Source organism: Ranitomeya variabilis, chromosome 6 (genome assembly GCF_051348905.1).
Source record: "Ranitomeya variabilis isolate aRanVar5 chromosome 6, aRanVar5.hap1, whole genome shotgun sequence".
In the NCBI taxonomy this organism is placed as follows: Eukaryota; Metazoa; Chordata; class Amphibia; order Anura; family Dendrobatidae; genus Ranitomeya; species Ranitomeya variabilis.
Genome location: NC_135237.1, coordinates 516,033,219 through 516,056,230, shown reverse-complemented (window position 1 = coordinate 516,056,230; position 23,012 = coordinate 516,033,219). Strand labels below are relative to the sequence as shown.

General features: G+C 43.7%; 1 protein-coding gene across 1 annotated transcript in view; it reads right to left on the bottom strand.

The window, feature by feature from the left end:
- GRHL2 (grainyhead like transcription factor 2) overlaps nt 1–12,923 on the bottom strand; it is a 98,077-nt gene extending 85,154 nt beyond the window's left edge. The window contains exon 1 of the mRNA XM_077270979.1: nt 12,573–12,923. Coding sequence (XP_077127094.1) covers nt 12,573–12,784 — 212 coding nt within the window. The 5' untranslated portion in view covers nt 12,785–12,923. The remainder of the gene's footprint in view (nt 1–12,572) is intronic.
- Between the last annotated feature and the right edge of the window lie 10,089 nt (nt 12,924–23,012).

Sequence of the window (23,012 nt, the reverse complement as noted above, 5' to 3'; positions counted from 1 at the left end):
CAGGTATGGCCTCCGTGAGTTCCCAGGCACACGGACACGGATAACTCCGGTACCGATTTATTCCGGTACCGGAATTATCTGGACGTGTGGGACAGCCCTTACATGTAACTTTTTTTGTGCCAGCAGTGCACCAAAACACGACGCAATCGTCACACGTCGCTAATAAAAGTCTATGGAGAAAAACGCATCCTGCAGGCAACTTTGCAGGATGCGTTTTTTCTCCACAATAATGCATTGCGACGTGCAGTGCACGACGCTAGTGTGAAAGTAGCCTCAATGTCACCAGAATATTTCCTATACCTAATAATAATGATGCTGCTCCATGGAAACTATACATACTACAGAAAAACTGTATACATTTTTTAAATCAGGACAAAAAGATGATTCAGAAAAGTTCAAAGTCACCCGCGATGATTACAAAAAATATTTTTTGTAGACCTGTGTAATTAGCAAACAATACAAGAAACACAAGTGCTGACTGTGGTCAGAACATTGTTTGGTTTGCACACTTTGTAACAACCACGTCATTAGTTTTTCCATGTTCTTTTCTCTCAAATTCTCAACTCGGTGAAAATAAATCGACCATTTGCAGTCTTCATGGCTAATTCCTCCATTTACAGTTACTTAATGTCACTTCTAGTACATACACCCATTGATATGCAGGATCCATATCCTGCTCTGAGGCTCAAGTGCCCATATAACCAGCCAAATGCCCATCTAACACCATCATCTGCTCTCAAGCTGAATCACCACTCGGATTTATCTGAACCAAGACAATATGATTCCCGGAGCGCTGAGCCTCATTGTAGATTCAGATTACAAATCTCAGCATTCACTTACACAAACACAGAGATATCTTGTTCAGGAACAGGTGTCCTACTCAACATGAAGCAAGGGATCATGAGAAACCGATCACAGGAACACAGCGGCGCTAATCTGTTCTCCTGACTACTCCTAGCAGGCTGCTTATTCATATGGATGATATGTCATTCATCTCACAGTGAAAGCTCGTGAATGACTGCTCACGTCCATTAAAAATGATAGAAATGTGCTAATAATCTAGTAGGTAAGAATGTGGGAGAACTTCAGGTCACAAAGTGGTGAGAGCAGACTTGTATAGTTGTGGAAGAGAGTGGAAGAATGATCAGCACCCTCTGATGATCATATGATAATTGTAATGTGTTAGGCTACGGTCACACCACCATATGGTCTCTCATACGCGAGAAGGGGCAGATTATGGTAAATCACACAATGATCACACACAGCATAGTGCAGGCTTGCACTGGCTACAGGAGAATCCTCCGGTGGGCCACCACCCTCTTATATGAGCAGTACTTGGCAAAATATACTTGAATTACTATATATATCTATATATATATATATATATATATATATATACGGCATCTTATTCATTTACCAATCTACCCAGGTCATTGTTATAGAAATTTGTGAGTGAGAAAAATGTCACATTTGCATGCAGTGTCGGACTGGGGTGACAAGGGTCCACCAGTAACTTTGACTTTGTGGGGCCCACTTTTCACCTGCATGCAAATATCACACTACCCTTGTTCAAAAAAGTACCTATATCTCTATATAGTTAATACACTGGGTAGTTTGGTTAATGAATGATGAGATGCTGCTTTTTACTCTACACAGTGAATCAAGTGAATTATGCCAAGTACTGTCCATACAGTGGGGTTGGGGGCCCAGATCTCCACAGGGTCCCACCGGGGGATTTCCCTTGTTCTCCTATGCACCAGTCCGAGACTGTTTGCATGAAGCTGAAAAGTGGGGCCCTGGAGTTGGTTACTGGTGTGACCTGATTTTCTCAGATGTAGAAAAGATGGAAAAAAAAAAAAAAAAAGTTTTCTCCATCTTCTCCATTCTTTCAGTCTATGAAAATCAGTCTGATTTCAGATGTCATGTGGGTGCAGTATGATGTTTTTGGCAAACTCATTGACTTGTATGGCCGAATGCGATGCAAATTTGCAAAATTGTGAATGCTGTAAGTTTTTCCTCGAACAGATTCTGTGCATGGCCCCATAGGATAACATTGGTCTGAGTGTGATCAGATGTTTTGTGGGATTGCACTCGGACTGAAAATACGGTCGTCTGCACCTTATGCATAGCTCCCAACCGTCCCTCATTGTGCGGGACTGTCCCGGTTTTGATGCTTTTCCCCACTGTCCCACACGGGACACTCTGCTTCCCGCAGACAACAGGAGAAGCAGCCGTCACATGCCCCCTTGTGTTAGGCCACGCCCCTTCCGTATGTTTCTGAGTCTTCCAGTGTGCATGTGCGGTACAGTTCAGAGAGGGAGAGAGAGGGGACACATATCAGCCGGTCATCCCTGCACCCGCAGAGCCTTACACCACATATTGGCTGCCTGCTCTGTGTGCACAGGACCTGTGATGAGGTCACAGGAGGGGAGGAGTAAGGGGTCACATGATCGGGACCTCCATGGATTGCAGGACTCGGCTGTGCTGGTTGCTAACTTGCCATGGTGCTGCTGGATGAGGTAAGTAAGCTGCCTTGTGTGGGGTCAGGAGGTGTTTACAGTGTGGATGTACCAGAGCCATGTGTGTACGAGGTGTATGGAGCGGAGCCGTGTGTGTATGAGGTGTATGGAGCGGAGCTGAATGTGTACGAGGTGTATGGAGCAAAGCTGAATGTGTACGAGGTGTACGGAGCAGAGCCGTGTGTGTATGAGGTGTATGGAGCAGAGCCGTGTGTGTATGAGGTGTATGGAGCGGAGCTAAATGTGTACAAGGTGTATGGAGCGGAGCTAAAGGTGTACGAGGTGTATGGAGCGGAGCTGCATGTGTACGAGGTGTATGGAACGGAGCGCATGTGTACGGAGCAGAGCTGTGTGTGAAAAGTGTATGGAGCGCAGCTGCGTGTGTAGGAGTAGCTATGTGTGGCCATTATACGGTACGAAGTATCATGTGCGGTCATTATACAGTATGGAGCATCATATGCAGTCATTATACAGTATGGAGCATCATGTGTGGTCATTATACAGTATGGAGCATCATGTGCAGTCATTATACAGTATGGAGCATCATGTGTGGTTATTATACAGTATGGAGCATCATGTGGGGCCATTATACAGTATGGAGCATCATGTGGGGCCATTATACAGTATGGAGCATGTGCGGTTATTATACAGTATGGAGCATAATGTGGGGCCATTATACAGTATGGAGCATCATGTGCTGCCAATATACAGTATGGAGCATCATGTGCAGCCAATATACAGTATGGAGCATCATGTGCAGCCAATATACAGTATGGAGCATCATGTGCAGTCATTATACAGTATGAAGCATCATGTGCAGTCATTATACAGTATGGAGCATCATGTGCAGCCATTATACAGTATGGAGCATCATGTGCAGCCATTATACAGTATGGAGCATCATGTGGGGCCATTATACAGTATGGAGCATCATGTGCAGCCAATATACAGTATGGAGCATCATGTGCAGCCAATATACAGTATGGAGCATCATGTGGGGCCATTATACAGTATGGAGCTTCATGTGGGGCCATTATACAGTATGGAGCTTCATGTGGGGCTATTATACAGTATGGAGCATCATGTGTGGTCATTATACAGTATGGAGCATCATGTGTGGCCATTATACAGTATGGAGCACTGTGTGGCCATTATACAGTATGGAGCATCATGTGTGGCCATTATACAGTATGGAGCACTGTGTGGCCATTATACAGTATGGAGCACTGTGTGGCCATATTTTTTTGTTTATAATTATTCTTTATGAAACAGTGTGATCAGCAGTGCTAAATGGGTGTGGTTGGGATGTGGATATGGGTGTGACTAGTTATGAATGGGTGTGGTCAGAGGCGTGTCCTTAAATTTGCCGCGCCACGTGTTGCGCACCGCAAACTTTGGCCCTCTTTCCCATCTTCAAAAGTTGGGAGGTATGCTTATGTTGATGAATTTTTCAGCTGCTGCATTTATTCATAAGTGGACTGTGAAAACTATTGCTAGCTGTAGGAGTTTTGGTAACGAAAGGGTTAGCAATTAGTGGGAATCTCAGGGAGTTACTTCAGTTATGTAAGGGACTGTTTAGGCCAAGCATACCTGAGTGCCTGTAATTACAGCACAGGGAGCATCAGCTAGACAGCAGTAGGTTCTGTCAGAACATGGATTCAGTAAAAGTGGCAAAAGCCCAGACAGGAGCAGAGTTGTGAACCTCCGCTGAGCAGTTACTGGTAGCCCTGAGACTGCTGTGGACTGGACAAGGTCACCCTGTAACAGTGGTGGAAGATTTAGAGAAGGAATTATATTTCTTGCCTCATGGGAGCATCTGTAAAAAGGTAATTGCTTCAGCCAAACAGATCACAGAAGGATTCTATGGATTTATATGACTGTGAGATTATATTGGAGAAGAACTGTAACGTAGGGCCATGTGTAACCATCTGAATGAAAACTCCATCAAATTCAAATGTGAATACCAGGCAATCTGATGCCAATTATATGTTCTCCCTTTTCATCTTCTATGTCAATAAAACACGATCTGCTGTTAACTATGATTGGCCTCTCCGGCTTCCTTGTCCATCTCCTCCACTATTCCACATCACAGGCCATTGCCACCGACCCCCAAGGGAGCAGTATTGTGACAGTAAGTCACACCCAGACAGAGGAAACCCTGAAGTTGCACCATTAAAGGTACCTTCACACATAACGATTTTGTTAACGATATCGTTGCAACGTCACGCTTTTTTGTGACGTAGCAACGATCCTGCTAACGATCTCGTTATGTGTGACAGCGACCAACGATCAGGCCCCTGCTGGGAGATCGTTGGTCGTAGGGAATGATCAGGACCATTTTTTGGTCGCGGATCACCCGCTGTCATTGCTGGATCGGCGTGTGTGACACCGATCCAGCGATGTGTTCACTTGTAACCAGGGTAAACATCGGGTTACTAAGCGCAGGGCCGCGCTTAGTAACCCGATATTTACCCTGGTTACCATTGTAAAAGCTAAAAAAAACACTACATACTCACATTCCGATGTCTGTCACGTCCCCCGCCGTCAGCTTCCCGCACTGACTCTCAGTGCCGGCCGTAAAGAAGAGCACAGCGGTGACGGCGGGGGACGTGACAGACATCGGAATGTGAGTATGTAGTGTTTTTTTTTTTACTTTTACAATGGTAACCAGGGTAAATATCGGGTTACTAAGCGCGGCCCTGCACTTAGTAACCCGATGTTTACCCTGGTTACCCGGGGACTTCGGCATCGTTGAAGACAGTTTCAACGATGCTGAAGTCGTTCCCCTGATCGTTGGTCGCTGGAGAGCTGTCTGTGTGACAGCTCACCAGCGACCACACAACGACTTACCAACAATCACGGCCAGGTCGTATCGCTGGTCGTGATCGTTGGTAAGTCGTTTAGTGTAACGGTACCATAAGATATCAAAATCTGCAAAGGTATCTCGGAAAGTCTCCACTGTGGAACCCCATCATTTAATTACCTTTATGTCATAGTCAATAAGGTCCATGAAGCTGAGTAACATGGAGCTGTTTAGGGGAACGCTCCATGGAGAACCAAATTTGGTTTCACTAGACTATTTTCATTTAAGGTACCTTCACACTCAGCAACTTTACAACGAGAACGACGATGATCCGTGACGTTGCAGCGTCCTGGATAGCGATCTCGTTGTGTTTGACACGCAGCAGCGATCTGGATCCCGCTGAGATATCGCTGGTCGGAGCTAGAAGTCCAGAACTTTATTTGGTCGTCAGATCGGCGAGTATCGTCGTGTTTGACAGCAAAAGCAACGATGTCAGCAATGTTTTTACATGGAGCGTGAACGATAAGCGAGTTGCCGTTACGTCACTGGATCGCTCCTGCATCGTTCTGGAGCTGCTGTGTTTGACATCTCTACAGCGACCTAACAGCGACGCTCCAGCGATCTAGTTTAGGTCGAATCGTTGTCTATATTGCTGGAGCGTCGCTTAGTGTAACGGTACCTTAAGACTCAGTCCTTCCTCCATTTGACACTATCCCACTGATTCTGATTTTTTTTTTTCTTTGACCCTCCGTTCCAAAGTTATGCCCCTAGAAACAAAGATGCATATTTTCCCTTCAACCAACTTGGCATATAGCACGTAATGATCATGGTAAAGAAGTATTTTTTTTTATCGGCCCTTTTCTATGTGGCTGATGTATTTTATTAAAGTGATTGTACATTAGAGAAAAATCTCTGCTTTAGGCCTCATTCAGGCAAGAAAAACATATTGAGTTTCATCAGTGTTATTGATCTGAGTTTCAGCAGAGTGTCAGAGTTTCGTGAAAGTTTTATCAGTTTTTCTCTTATGAGAAAAGAAGAAGTTTCTCCACCTTCTACAATCTATCAGTCCATGAAAATCAGACCGCAATGGGATGGCATCTGAGTTTTGTCTGATTTTTTTTTTTTTCACGAACCTGTAGAACATGAAAAACAAATGATTGAATGAGGCCAATCCAAAACCTGGATGTAAAAAAAATATAAAAACAGTCAAATGGTGACAAAACATATGCACGCTATACTGTATTGAAATGGTCATAACAAGGACACTAAGCATCAACTTTCTTTTGGCATTGTTCAGACAGCCAGTTCTTTGATACATATCTTATTGAACTTAGTTTTTTAGATGATTTATTTGGCTGGAAATTCCAAAAAACTTGGGCTTCATTCAGACAAAAGTGTTTCTTACACATGTTCAATCCATGTTTTCACTTCGATATAACAAGTATGTAAGGCTACTTTCACACATCAGGTTTTCAGTGTCAGGCTAAATCCGGCAAATGTTGGAAAAACTGGATCCGGCGCAGATTTTGAAAAACTGATGAGACAGATCCGTTTTTTTGACGGATCTGGCTAGCCTATCTAGATTATTGGATAAAAAAAAAAAAATGGGAGCATGCTCAGTTTTAAAAAACCAGATCAGGCCACCGGATCTGCCTTTTTCCGTATCGGGCACCTTCCGGCTCCCATAGGCTTTCATTGTAGCAAGCAGCCGGACGCGCCGGATCCGGTGCTTCAGGCTTTTTCGCCAGAGATAAAAAAAAGTTGCAGTAGACGTTTTTTTCAGACGCCGGAATCGGAATTTTAGCCAGATCCGGAAAAAAACGGAAGGAACGCTGGGCCATGTGGCGCGATCCGGCGCTAATACAAGTCAATGGGGGAACCGGTTCCGGTTTTTCTCTAAAGAACCGGATTTAGCGTGAAACAAAAAGACGGATGTGTGAAAGTAGCCTAAGTGTAGTCTATTGGCATTTTCACATGTTTGTTCTGTTTTTTTTTTTTTTTTTTTTTAAATAGGAGACTTGTCCATTTATCGATCCGATTTGCAGATCGAAAGCGTCCGTTCATGTAAATGGGTCTGTGAAAAAAAGGCCATCATGTGAATGCTGTCTGTTTTTACTGTTTAATAGGTGAAAGAAGCTTGGAAAATATGTATTTTTTCATATACCACATTGATAAAATATGACGAAATTGGAGGTCCATTTGACCAGTACTATCATCTATTGGTCAGAGTGGAGAGCTATTAGAAAAAGGTTTTCTGCCTCTGAAGAACCTGTCCTGTCTTGTATTACACAGATAGCCTATTGATGTGAAAGGGCACCGTGTAATGCTCTATTTCCCCTATGATGGTGCTCTGAAGAAATTCAACACTTAGGCCTGGGTCACACTTGCGAGTGTGATGTGATAAACTCGTGTGAGCCTCTCTCATCAATACTCGGCACTGCCGCCGGCACTCGGGTCCGAATTTGCAGCTGTATGTATTTCTATTCAGCCGCATGCTCCGGTCCCAAGTGCCGGCGGCAGTGCCGAGTATTGATGAGAGAGGCTCACACGAGTTTATCGCATCACACTTGCAAGTGTGACCCCGGCCTTACTGTTAGTTTCCTCACAGATTACATCTGATCGATGGGGGTTCCAAGTGGAGGTCACATTGGGCCCAATTTATTATTTTATTTGTGCCCGTTTACGTTTTGGGCGTTTCGCACTATTTCATTTTTCCATTTGCACCTCTTTTTTTTAAAGTCAGTTTTATGTGTTCACCTGTTTTTTTTGTTTTTTTACTTCATCACTGTGCGTAGGGTTTAGATTTTTCCAGATATTTTCGTCTAATTCATCATTTGCGACTTTTAGCACAGTTGCAAAATTAGTCGTAAATGTACTCCTGTCTCCCCTGGTGTGATTTCATTCACTCCAGAAATTTTTACTCAACCTTTGAAACTTTTTGCAAAATGGGTGACCTTAAGGGATAAAAAGTCACAAAAACAGTTAGGCTATGTTTCCACGGTCAGGAGGCGCTGCGTACAGCCACAGAGTCCTGATGTTACAGCATAGTGGAGGGGATTTTATGAAATCCCATCTCCACTATTTGTTCAAAGACGCAGGTGGCAGACCTATGTATACGCACATGCGCCGCGTCTTTATAGATTGCAGCATGTCTATCTAGCTTGAGGAGACGCTCAGTCTCCGCAAGATAGATTACACAGTCTATGTATAGAATGCAATGATTCCGCACATGCGGAATCACTGCACGTACAAAAGCTGGCAGCGCTTTGGACGGAGCGGGTATCTGTTGAGTCCAAAGCGCTGTCATTCCAGACCGTGGAAACATAGCCTTAGGGTGCGTGTCCACGTTCAGGATGGCCGGCGCTTTGGACGGAGCGGAAAACTCACGCCGCCCCCTATTTCATAAAATCCCCTCCACTATACTGTAACACCTAAACGCTGTGGATTGAACGCTGCGGCTCCACGCAGCGTTCAATCCACAGCTATTCCAGATGTAATACGGCCTGTGGACACATACCTTAAAAGAAAAAAAAATACCATTTTTGACTTTGCTCAAAATTCATGAATCAAACGCATCATTTTAATGAATTTGACACAAAAAAAAACCCATCAGTGGATAACTCCAGCCAAAAAAAAAAAAAAAAATGGAAAGTGACTTAAAAAATCCTCAATTGATGAATCGGGGCCTATGTGTCCTGATTTTTGGGTGGGCACTGGGGACCCTTTTAACAAGTTGACAAATCTTTACAGCAGATAGTCGGCCATTGTGAACATCCTTTTGCCCACTGTTTTCTAAAAGTCAAAATTGGTTGAGATCCAGATAGCAATGGCCATGTTTGACCAATTTGTCCTATAACAAGACGATAACAGAGGAGTTCAAGTCACCCATAGACAGTAGGTCTATATTGGTCGATCAAGTTGTTTTCCCACAAGATCAACCCATAATTTTTTGGGGTTTGAGGTCTGCCATGTCCAATCAGGCACCCTCTAATGCTGAAGGCTTTTTTTTCTAGCCAAGTAAATTTGACCTCCTCTCCCCACCTTGAATACTTGTATCATGGGGTGATAGGTCAGCATCAATGCCTCATGTCTATGCCTTGTGTATGTAGTAGTGCCTCTCTACTTGATACTCATCACTATAAAGACCTCCATAAATATTAGACTAACTGATGTGGACTTATGTGTATGGGGCTCCTGACAGACGATGTCGGGGGAGATAAGGATCCGGCGTGTCCGATTTTGACTTTTGTTTTCTAAGAAATGAGGCAAAGTCAGAGGGTCCGGGCAGCTTTTCTCTCATAGAGAACACAGGATCACGTGGCATAGCGAGTTCTCCAGTATACGGGAGAGACAGCCGAGAAAACTGCCAACCAAATGATCACCGGAACCATTGTTTAGCTGACAGATATCTAACATGTAGTAGGGCTTTAGAAAGTAGAGGGGCTACAAAAGTGTGTCCCTCACTCTGAAAAATCTGACATCCTTTCATTACACGAACAACCCATTAATTTCTGTATGCCTTGTGTAATATTTCATCTATCCTGTGGGGGCGCTGTAAAATAACTGAACACTTTCTCCCAGCTAAGGCCTACTTCACATTTTTGTAATTTTTTAGCAGCTTCACTTCTCTATATTGTAAAAAAAAAAAAAAACTAATTTGTTGTAAAACTGATGCATTTTAAAGCATGTCTGCATTTTGAATATATTTTGCATCCGTGTGTTTGTTTTTTAATTTAAAATGAATCCAATATTTTTAAATGACATTGGGTAGTGTCAGGCGATCATGTCACTTATTTTCTAGAAAAATAAAAAATGGATGCATACAATACTTTTCCATGCATCTTCCATAAACTACAGTGTTTAAAAAAAAAAATGGATCCATTTTTCATCCTCTTTTTTTTTAAAGACGAAAAAGTGCAGTAAACGGCTTTTTGCATCATGTAAAAGACCAAAATGAATATGTGCACAAACGTATGTCAAACAGAAACCCATAAGGCATACTTTTTTCCCCGTTATATTCTATGTAAATACAGACTTATGTATTTAAATACATTTTTTTACAGTACAAATGGATATATCAAGTCCTGCCCCAAAAAAGTGGCGTGAACCATGTCTAATTGCTGGAAATCCTATTGCTCAATTCATAATCTGCCATTTGGAGAAAGGAGAAATGGGTTTTCTGCGCTATTGGTGAGAATCCAAACGAAAATTCGAAGCGACAGATAACGTGTTAATACGGTTTATTTTCAACGCGCTTCACACAATATTGTGTTTTTTTCCTGATGAAGTCAGTGACTTCGAAACGCGTTGAAAATTAGCCGCATTAACACGTTATCTGTCTTGTGGAATTTTCATCTGGATCCTCGGGAAACCCATTTTTCCTTTCTCCAATTGGCACTACATCGCTTATCCAACCCATGGGGCTGCAGCAGTTGGTCTCTATGCATTTTAGGTGTTGTGCCTCACACAACTGGACCAGTTGAGCATAACCTTTCACCTATACCACTGTCCGTTGGAGAAAACTTTATTGCTCTTTTTCGGTTCCCTAGTTTCTTCTCCAATTTATAATCTGGGAACTTTTCTTTAAAAAAAAAATTGAAAAAGTTAAACGATGACAACCCCTTCAAGGGGTATTGTGAAACTGATGATCCCATGAAATAAATCAAATGCAAATATTTTATTCACAGACAGGATAAAATCTTAGCTGCTTTATCTCTCCCCTGTGTCATGCCTGAGAGGTTGACGTACAACTTGCCTAGGCTTGCTATAGTGAGCTGCAGCATATCAGAAGTCCTATGTTGATGCCTGCAGCACTTTATAGCTGCGATGGGTGGACCCGTTATTGCAAATTACAATCCCTGGATTAAGTCCAATTGTATTTTTGGGGGAAAACTTCTTCACCTCTATTGACTGAGCTAAGAAACTTAACAAAGAGTTATTTATGGTGCTTATCTGAGAGTCAGCAAGGGTTTTTACACCAATGGTAATGTCCATTCAATGCGCTTGTCCATCATTAATTCCTGAGCCAAGAACAATAGCAAATCAGGGCATGAAAAGACAATCTTAATGAGATGAAAGACAAGACTCTGGAGACTGAATGTCCCAACTTGTCTCAGAGACAAACAGTCTATCTGCCTGGGGCACAGAATGAGCAGCCCAAAACTTCCCAAACTTACCCAAGGATGGACAACGAAGCCACCCTCCATACAGATCATATATCAAAAAATATTTCTCGGCACAAAAATTGGTGGACTATAAGTCAAATGTCATGATAGACCAGACTTGGGTCATCAATAGTTCTCCAGCTGTACCAAAGACAAGACCATGACAGGACCTCCTGAAAAGCCACCCATCTTGTGGTCTGTTACCAAGTAACATATGGCTCAATAATAGACCCTCAGGAATCCAGGGACTGTATGAATCCAAAATGATCAGACAATGTGAGATCCAAAATATATGATATAGTATGTTTACTGGAAAAAGTAGTGGATGGTTAGAACAGGTTAAGTCAAAACCGTGCCGAAGATATTAGTAGCCGAGATGTATCACCGGGTCTCTCCCGGCTGTCAATCTATGAGCCTATATTATGTTTTATCACAGAATGTTACACAGATGCTTTTATAGAAAAAAAATAATAAAAAAAGTGATAAAAAGACAAAATCATTTCAGTCATGTATATAAAAAAAAAAACTGATAAAAATATTAAAAACATTACCGACATGCCTTTTTTTTTATTAGAAAAAAAAAATATTTAAAATAAGATGTGCTGTCCCTACTTTGTACTATAAAAGGGTTAACTAAAATAGTGGCACCCATAGGGACACATCCCATTTGTCATTTCTGAGATGGACTGACTACAAGGAAGAAAGAGGCACAACAAGTCCTATGAATGCATCTCCCACCAGAGCCCACCGGTCACAGAGTAGGGCTCCTAGTCCAGCTAAAGAAAAGTCTTTTGTTACTTCCACACAAAAGCCAATCTCTCTCCCTTCCTGGGCCCTTTTCCAGCTCAGCGGCCTCCATGAAACTCTCCAGGTAAAGGAAAAAAAAAAAAGAAACAAAAAAAAAAAAAAAGTCATAAAAACTTTTTTTAAAGCAGCATGGTCGCAGATACGTTTGTGATGAATGAGAGTACAAGTTAGGGGGCTCTCATAAGATCAATCCAACCGCAAGGGGAAAAAAAGAGGAATGAAAAAAACTTTCCCAGCTTCTCACTGCCACCAGATCCCAAAACCAGTATGATCACTTACTTGTCCGTCTCTTGTGACATGTTTGATCCAATGAACTCTCCCTTTATGTTCTCCCTAGCTCCCTGGTGGAACTGGACTTTCAAGTCTGTGCAGGTAAAGGTGTGTGGAAGGGAAAGAGATGGCAGAACAAGTGCTACTGGTAATTCTTCTTTTTTTTTTTCCTCTCTACCTTCCACCCCTCCCCCCTCCTTTGACTTTTTTTTTTCTTTCATTCCCAGCCCAGCCAGAAAGGTGAGAGACAGGTAGACAGCTACGCCCCCAGGTCTCTCCTCCCCAGTCTCCACCTCTTGTAGAGCAGTCACACAGGTCAGTGTTGTCCTATGTCCCTTCCCATGTACGCTGCTGCAGAGACGCATTGCAAGGGAAGGGGTTAAATCTATGTCGAGAAATCACCTGTATACAGATATCACCTGTATACACAGGGGTGCGTGGCTGGCAACGAAGAAAAGTTATATTTTATTTGATAAGATGAACATCTACGCGGGTAAGGCGTTTACATCATGACCGTAAAGCAGGAAGGAGAGGAAAGAATGTGCATTGTTTATAATTAACCCATTATTGCACACATACAAATGGACTCAAGCCCGTAGTGGTTGTGTCGGAACACTGGAAAACACCCCCTTCCCCCTAATCCAGTCCAATATTGACACACTGGATCATGTTGGATGACAATTTTGCACATTTTTAGACACTTTTGTACAAAGCCCCCCATACACATTAGATAGCTGTTGATCATTTGGCCAATTGTTCGGTCGGCAGTCATCTCCTGTTTTTTTTTTGAGAGAGCCGCTGCCAGATGTCTCTGGCGGTGGCTGATCTCGGAGAAAACAAAACCATCATCACTCCGAAATCAAACAGGCCGGAAGCTTATGTTCCCCCCATCTGACAGGGGGTCCCATATACATTAGTCTGTCTGCCAAACCCCTTGATTGTATTTCCAGCTTGGCCTACATTACTCTAATGCTTATGGAGGGGCTTAACTTTACATCACCTATTTCGTTACCTTATTTTGCACCAATTTTTGCTCCTAAATTTTAGCGCAATATGGTGCACTTTTTCTTTGCATTTTGAGCAACTTTTCCTCTAAACCACACCTATTCACAGAATAAAAAGGAAAATCTGCCAAGACAGAAGTTTCATATGTCAATCTTGAACCATAAGCCCACTTGGATTAAGAGTCACGTGCCTCTAAATTAAATAGGCTTTAAGAAAATGAAATCTACAAGATGGCGTAGATTCGAGCTACAAAGCCCTCCAGTTTTGGCATACACTATAATAAATGTCTCATGCACTGGTTGGCACCACTCCCATACGCTAAGATCGGATTGCAAAAGGGCAAACATAATGGCGGAGATACCCCTGTATACCTGTAAATGGTGACACTTTTAAACCACAGGCAGTTTTGGCCTCTATAACATTCATGGTATGTGGATGATATAACATAAAAACTTTATAGTTCATGGAAGCAGCAATACTATTTATGTGCGTGCTTATGTTTGTATTTTATTAAATATTTTTCAACATTTTATTCAACATTTTTGTGTTTGTTTAGCCCTATTCGGGGACTTCAGGCCCCGTCTCACATAGCGAGATCGCTAGCGAGATCGCTGCTGAGTCACAAATTTTGTGACGCAACAGCGACCTCCATAGCGATCTCGCTATGTGTGACACGTACCAGTGATCAGGCCCCTGCTGTGAGATCGCTGGTCGTGTCGGAATGGCCTGGACCTTTTTTCGGTCGTTGAGGCCCCGCTGACATCGCTGAATCGGTGTGTGTGACACCGATCCAGCGATGTCTTCACTGGTAACCAGGGTAAACATCGGGTTACTAAGCGCAGGGCCGCGCTTAGTAACCCGATGTTTACCCTGGTTACCAGCGTAAATGTAAAAAAAAAAAAACAGTACATACTCGCCTTCTGATGTCCGTCAGGTCCCTTGCCGTCCACTTCCTGCTCTGACTGACTGCCGGCCGTACAGTGAGAAGTGAGAGCACAGCAGTGACGTCACCGCTGCGCTCTGCTCTCACTGTACGGCCGGATCTCAGTCAGAGCAGGAAGCAGACGGCAAGGGACCTGGACACCGAAAGGCGAGTATGTAGTGTTTGTTTTTTTTGGTAACCAGGGTAAACATCGGGTTACTAAGCGCGGCCCTGCGCTTAGTAACCCGATGTTTACCCTGGTTACCCGGGTGCTGCAGGGGGACTTCGGCATCGTTGAAGACAGTTTCAATGATGCCGAAGTCGTTCCCCTGATCGTTGGTCGCTGGGGAGAGCTGTCTGTGTGACAGCTCCCCAGCGACCACACAGCGACTTACCAACGATCACGGCCAGGTCATATCGCTGGTCGTGATCGTTGGTAAATCGCTTAGTGAGACGGGGCCTTTCAGTTCACCATGTATTCACAATCTCTTCAGTACTGTCACTGTAAAACTTTGGCAGGGCATTTTAGGAGTACTATAGTGTTAGCCATGAGGTGATCCTCGACTCTGCCCTCTCTTTCAAGCCACATATCCAAGCCCTTGCCTCCTCCTACCGTCTCAAACTAAAAAAATGTTCCCGTATCCGCGCATTCCTCAACAACGAAACCACAAAAACACTAGTGCATGCCCTTATCATCTCCCCCCTTGACTACTGTAACCTTCTACTCTCTGGCCTCCCCTCTAGCACTCTGGCACCACTCCAATCCATCCTACACTCTGCTGCCCGACTAATCTACCTGTCTCCCCGCTACTCCCCAGCCTCTCCCCTATGCCAAGCCCTTCACAGGCTTCCTATCGTCCATAGACTCCAGTTCAAAACCCTTACTATGACATACAACGCCATCCACAACCAGTCTCCTCCATACATCTGTGACCTCATCTCCCGGTACTGACCTACACGCAACCTTCGATCCTCACAAGATCTCTTTCTCTACTCCCCTCTCATCTCTTCTTCCCACAAATGCATCCAAGACTTCTCCCGTGCTTCCCCCATACTCTGGAACTCACTAACACAACACATGAGACTCTCGCCTATTATAGAAACCTTCAAAAAGAACCTGAAGACTCACCTCTTTTGACAAGCCTACAACCTGCAGTGATCCTTAACCTACTGAACCGCCGCACAACCAGCTCTACCCTCTCCTAGTGTATCCTCACCCATCCCCTGCAGACTGTGAGCCCTCGCGGGCAGGGTCCTCCCTCCTTATGTACCCGTATGCCTTGTTTTTTTACTTATGTTTATTGTATTTGTCTATACTTGCCCCCTTTTCACATGTAAAGCACCATGGAATAAATGGCGCTATAAAAATTTATAAGAATAATAAACACACATTAGTTAAAAGTTTGCTAAACTTGGTGATTTCAGCATATGTATGGAGAGCCCCTTGAGTTTTTTAAGACAGATGAGGTTGGGGGTAAGAATGATCCGGCCTGTTGAATTTCAGTGCCTGAGCCTCTTGTTTGGTACTGAGGAGAGGATTCTGGCAATGACTCTCTCAAAGGGAACACAGGAAGCTGTGTATGGCGAAGTCAGGCGAGATAGCTATCGGCTGAACGATTGTGTATCCAGGCCTTTGGCATGATTACCACCATTTGTGTTGGGTTAATAGCCCCATACCAAGGAACACCACCAACACACCAAGTAACATCCTCAAACGACACTCAAGAACATAGAGTTTGGAACAGGGTTTACACAAATCCCATCCCTTTTCAGTCCAGGTTTGCTTCTCAAAATTTGGTCCATTCCCAGTAAATTTAGTTGTCAGGTTCTGTATGTGTTAGGCCCCATGGCTACCATAGCAACCACCAGTGACTCAGTGGTTTACTCTCCTCTCATGATGCAAAGCACGTGTACACTCAGCAATATGGAAGTCACATATTTGGGGAAAGTGTAAATGCCTCCTTACACAACAGATGGTCATCCAGTCTCACCTAAATCGGCAGGTGTGGCCCACTTTAGTCTAGCGTATGCAGGCTCGGACTGGCCCATAGGAGAGCTGGTGAATTTCCCGGTGGGCCTCTCATACTCCTATATGAGCAATACTTGGCACAATAAACATGAATCACTGCGTACAGACAAAGGCGGCATCTTATCAATCATGATTATCATGAATTATTAATGTAATATTTGCATGTAGCTGAACAGTGGGCCCCCAGAGCTAGTATCACCCCAGTCTGACACAGATCGTGTGTGTTACCTTAACATTCGCTGGTTATTTCAATGCCAATCTAGCCATCCCTCGTTCCTGGCATTATATAATTTTTACAGAACTTGGCAGGGCATAAGGTTTTTGCAGCCATCCATTGTGCAGGTGCTGGTTAATAGTCTATGTGAATTCTGAAGCCGGGCTGATGTGTATTTGAGGCTTATGCTTATATAACTACATCGGATCAAGTGATATGTCCTCAGGGTAATGGAGACCGCGACATTAGTCTATAAGACTGTTTAGGAAATATTTCCCTGGTGGTAGTTGTGCATTGCATGTGACATACAGCATTACCCTCTGACCACAGCATAGCCTTTACCCTATAAGCCGCCCCTTATTTTCATAGCCATTGTGGCAGCACAGCATAGATGATGCAATGTGTTTGCTTTCCCATTATATTCGCATATAACCTATGCAAAGCGAAGGAGCGCCCTCCATCAGAACACCCGTCATGTGCTATAGCATGAAGTTCTCCTTTTTCAATGCCTAAGATGTAGGGGAGATGGTCATACATATAAAGTGAACCTGTCACGAATATGCAGTTTGATCTGCAGGTATCAAACATTTATATGGTTTTATAGGCAAAAAGTCAGCATAATTTGTTATTTATTGCCTGACTCATTCTGGCCTTTGGAGTCCAGTGGGTGGTCTTAGTCATTGATTGACAGCTATTTCTGTAGGCATGCAAAATCTGTACCATGGCCCCCGTACTTGTCCGGTCCATCATTAATATTGGTGATTTTCTTACAGTGAGGCCTTTGGACCTCCTCGGGGATCAGGGTACGATCGCTACCTCTTCATTCCCTGGCGCACCCCTGATTAGACTTATTGTAAGCCGACATGTCCAATTCCTCTTTTTCCTTGTCACCTGCCACCAGGGAAGATAGGAAAGACTCAAATACATGTTAGATAGTTGGATGATCGCAACAACATTGCCCGTTGGTTGTCCTATAAGGAGTAGACGAGTCCCCCTGGTTATGTTCCGGACTAGTTACCCTGATAAGCTGTGCATCATGGTTCTAGGGTCTGGCCATCGCATACAGGCACAGTGGGTGCAATATTGAGCCAGCGCATCATATGATGTAAGGCAATAGTCTCACTACATAGAGTCTTTCGGGCCACTGCTGAGGAGCTGTGGCGGCCGAGCGGCTGAACATTCAAGTAGCTATGACCGGGAGTCAAACTGGACTGAGAATGAGGCTTCCCACCTATTATCCTACAGCGACAGCCACTAACTGCATGTCACATAAGGCTGAGGTCAAGTATAGAATCACAGTCTGGAGGTTCTTGTGTCACACATTTTTCATTGCGCAAAAATCAGGAACACCCATTTCCCAATAATTGTGCTATGTAAACAGGTTGCTAATCACTCAACAAATGAGCAGAACAGCCGTTCGTGGGGTTAAATCGTCTTTTGGCTTACTGAAAACGTATTACTCTCGGCAGCGTATTGTCCTGTGTAAACAGGAAATGTGCTGCCGAGAACAATGGCAGTCTATGCACACTGAACACTGATCTTTTTGTGTCACATATAAAAAGCAGTCTGCCTGTGTAACCAAGCTACTAAACGATTGCAGATCAGGAGACCTGTGGCAGATCGGCAGTCGTTTAATGCCGCAGAGTGTCTAGTGTTAACCAGCCATTAGTTGAATTGCATTTAGTGGAAGGCTGTATAATCCTCAAATTAAAGGGGTTTTCCAACCCTGGGGAAATTTTCAGCAAGCACTGGAGTTTACCAAAGCCTAACAGTGTGTAATACAAGTATATAGTCTGTTAGGATTCAACAGGTATGCCGGTAGGCAAATCGACCCAGCAAGCAGAGCTGAATCCTAACAGTGACTATATTTCCCTTGAGCCGGATAACCTCTTTAGGATAATCAGTTGATGAGTCCATCTATAGAATGATATAGCTCATGTGTCCAATGTATTCAGTCTCTACCCACCCAGCCTGACTGTCCCCTGCAGCTTATATAGAGCAGTGTGAGATCTCAGCAGGGAGGAGGGACACTGAGGAGCTGACAGTCAGGCTAGCTGGGAGAAGATTGGGTTAAACTTTTCCAAAAGGATTATACTGCCACTCTGACATGGATTTTCAAAATAAATACAAGTCGATTAAATCTATTTAGTAATGCATAGATATGCATTCTGATATCTGATGACCTGTAACTGAACTGTTCAGACTCTACGCCTTATTGTATTCGCCAGTCTTGAGTGCCCGCAGGAGAGATCTAAGTAAAGACCACCCTTGTATTAATCTGACCCAGATACTTCCTTATTCACCAAAGAGAATCCTCCAAGGTCGAATGCCCCATAGCGGATGTAGGATTACAGTCTGATTATTAATTTTCATGTAGTAGAACCACATGCGGGCACATGCCTAACACTATAGAAGAGGGCGCAAAAGCAAGAAGCCCAGAACCTTTGCATGATCAGTAATCACAGTTGGTAGTCAAATAGATTTCTTATTCAATCTGGGTAAAATACAGGAAAATGGAGATAAATAGTTAGAACATGATAAATAGCGATGTGCGGCATGTGAACCACTGGCAACTAGCAAAGCAAGAGGAAGTTTAAGGCTATGTTCATACATTGCGTTTTTGCAGCTTTTTTTATGCCAAGTTTCAGCTGCGATTAAGTTGGTTACAAAAAGCAGATTTCGCTTAGTTTTTGCTTATTTTTTCTGCGTTCTTGCTGCGTTTTTGTCAGGGTACATTTGTCTCTTGTACATACTGATAAAGCTTAGAGCATAAAAAAAATCCGATTCACCTTCATCAGGTTTTGTCACCATTTGCTTCATTTTTTGCATTATCTATTGCTTTCAATGGGTGAAAAACTCTGCGAAAATGCCCAAAAAACGCTGAAGGAGGTGACCTGCCGCATTTTGCAAAAACCAAGCCCTTCTGACAAAACAAGGAAAAAAAAAAATAAGGTGTGTGCTTGAGATTTCTGAAATCTCATACACTTTGCCGGTACTGGGAAACGCAGCAGAAAATTTGCCTTTAAAAAAAAAAGCTGAAAATAAAAAATAATCTCTGGAAAAACGCAACATGTGAAAACAGCCTATAGTGTAATGCTTCCAGCGGCTCCGCACAATCCGCCCCCAGGACGGTGCTGGGAACTGCAGTAGGAAATAGCGAGATACTGTGGTTTGATAGGAATCTCAATAGCCGACAACCTGGGGCTTAGCTGCAAAAGATTAAAGGGAACATTTTAGATTTTTTAATGTATTAAGGTAGTTTTATTGCGTCTCCCATGACACAGAACCCCAACAGTTTATGGAAATGCACTTTACTAGATGTGATGTGACCCCCGGCACCAGCCTTCCACCCTCAGGCATTAGAATATCCCCATATCTAGAATATTTGGGAAGAAAAAAATAATCACTGCTTTATATTCTGGAAATGCATTTCCAACATAGCTGACAACATAAGTGTTGGCCATCAGTGATGCTTGTAGAAGAAAATTCAACCCCAGTGATAATACAACCTATAATAACCAAGGCAGGGGCGGGCACAGCACGGGGGGGTCTAACACCACATTAAGTAGCTGTAGTCTCTCCTACTGCCTAATAGACCATGTCAAAGCAGATCTGACACCACGTCATCATACAAGCTGGATACATTATTAAACACATATTTGAGACCTGGTGGGGCTGGTGTACTTACTATGAAAATCCACTTAAGAATGGCTGCATAATCCTACATTTAAAAGGACTCCGAAACTAAAATAGGACCCCTACTTCTCTCATGTCCATAAACCTTAATACTGCATATGGTCAAGGATTGTTTTCGTAAGACATTCCCTATAAATGGATGGAGTCGAGATATCAGCTTCCTAAGAATGATTTGATGGGATTGGAAATAAGGCGGTTACTTACTTTTAAAGCTAAATTTATAGGTGTTTTAATTTAATAAAAGTTCGGGTTAAGGTGAACCTTAAAGGGGTTATTCCAATTAAAAAAGTTGTCCACGTTCTGCAATACTGTTAGGCCTCAGTTTTCGGCTATTCATGCTTTTAGCAGATATCACTTGTATCTATATTAGTGAATGTAAAAAAAATCGCAGAGACAGGTCTGTTTTTGATGGGATTGTCAATTCAAGTTTATAGGTTTGTTAAAAAAAATGGCCAGCACTCGGATGGCATCCGAGTGCAGTCTGGTTTTCACAGACCGTTAGATTGGAGAATGTGGAGACTTTTTTTTGTTTATTTGTTTTCTTCACGTATAAAAAAACTGGACCAAACTCTGATGAACCTGACCAAAATCACTTGGTCTTTGGTTTATTTTACCCCTGTTTGAATGAGGCCTTAGAATAAGTAAATAAGATATACTCCCCTATTTCATCCCTGCCCTCATAGCGCCGCAATCCCCAATTCTCCACGCTCGTCATCTGTTTAGATTGGCTGCAGCTGTGCATACCTCACATGACAACTGCGGCCAATCACATCTGTCCAGTGACTGACTGCAGCCGTCATTTGGACTTTGATGGTTGCATTCGAAGTAAACCGAAGACACGGCGTTGGGGATGAGATGTGTATGTGATGTTTATTTGTATTGCGCTCGCTGTCTGCCCCTTGGTTTTAGTAACCGACGCGTTTCAACACCTGGAACATCAATGATCAAGAAATATCACTTGTCAAGAAGTTTTTCCAAAGTGTCGTTACCCTTTTACCCCCAAAATCCTACTAACGCTCATTCTGCGATGTTGCGAACACAAACTCCTGGTTCTTGGAGACTTGCAGCTCTCCAAAGCTTTGTGTACTCTCCATGTTAGTCCTCGCCCTCCCCCACCTGTAATCCTATCACACACCCATCATTCCTCCAGGCTGTCTCTATTTGCTGGTGACTCTTGCAGACATTTGCAATGTCGTTACCTTGTGGAGGAAAGAAGGAAGCTTCGCGCTTAATTTTTTTTTTTTTGCACAATACACTGTGGCCCAGGTTGCGTGAGAACAACAAACAGTCATAATAATAGTCAGGTAACCTGGTAGGACATTGGTTGGCAAAAATGTTGCTGCCAGGATATCAAGAAGCTGATCTTGTGTTTGTGCTTTACCAATAGCCCTCAGATTTGCAGATCCTATCAGCCTGTAACTAGATCTCTGCAGCCTGGAGATCTCCTAATGGCTGCGCCACATCCAGGTAGATGGTGGGTCAGTTTAGGTTATATCTGGAGAAAGAAGCTGTACCTCTGCCCAGAAAATTACATTATATTCAATGTACAGTAAAGGCCTGATATACATGGCCGTGTTTCGGCTCAGTTTTCCACGTACCCCTAATAGGGTTTCCTCTTCTGTAAAGCTTTATACCTCCGATTTCATATGAATGGTGGATGGATTCCATATGAACCTGAATATACAAGCACAGCAATATGTAGAGGCCGCGCAGCAATGTGTAGAGGCTGCGCAGCAATGTATAGAGGCCTTGCAGCAAGGTGAAGATGCCACGCAGTAACGTGTAGAGGCCGCACAACAATGTATAGAGGCCGCGCAGAAAGGTGTAGAGTCTGCGCAGTAAAGTGTAGAGGCTGCACAGCAATGTATAGAGGCCGCGCAGCAAGGTGTAGAGTCTGCGCAGCAATGTGTAGAGGCTGTGCAGCAATGTATAGAGGCCACGCAGCAAGGTGTAGAGGCTGCCCAGCAATGTATAGAGGCCTTGCAGCAAGGTGAAGATGCCACGCAGTAACGTGTAGAGGCTGCACAACAATGTATAGAGGCCGCGCAGAAAGGTGTAGAGTCTGCGCAGTAAAGTGTAGAGGCTGCACAGCAATGTATAGAGGCCGCGCAGCAAGGTGTAGAGTCTGCGCAGCAATGTGTAGAGGCTGTGCAGCAATGTATAGAGGCCGCGCAGCAAGGTGTAGAGGCTGCGCAGCAATGTATAGAGGCCTTGCAGCAAGGTGAAGATGCCACACAGTAACGTGTAGAGGCTGCACAACAATGTATAGAGGCCGCGCAGAAAGGTGTAGAGTCTGCGCAGTAAAGTGTAGAGGCTGCACAGCAATGTATAGAGGCCGCGCAGCAAGGTGTAGAGTCTGCGCAGCAATGTGTAGAGGCTGCGCAGCAATGTATAGAGGCCACGCAGCAAGGTGTAGAGGCTGCGCAGCAATGTATAGAGGCCTTTCAGCAAGGTGAAGATGCCACGCAGTAACGTGTAGAGGCTGCACAACAATGTATAGAGGCCGCGCAGCAAGGTGAAGATGCCACGCAGTAACGTGTAGAGGCTGCACAACAATGTATAGAGGCCGCGCAGTAAAGTGTA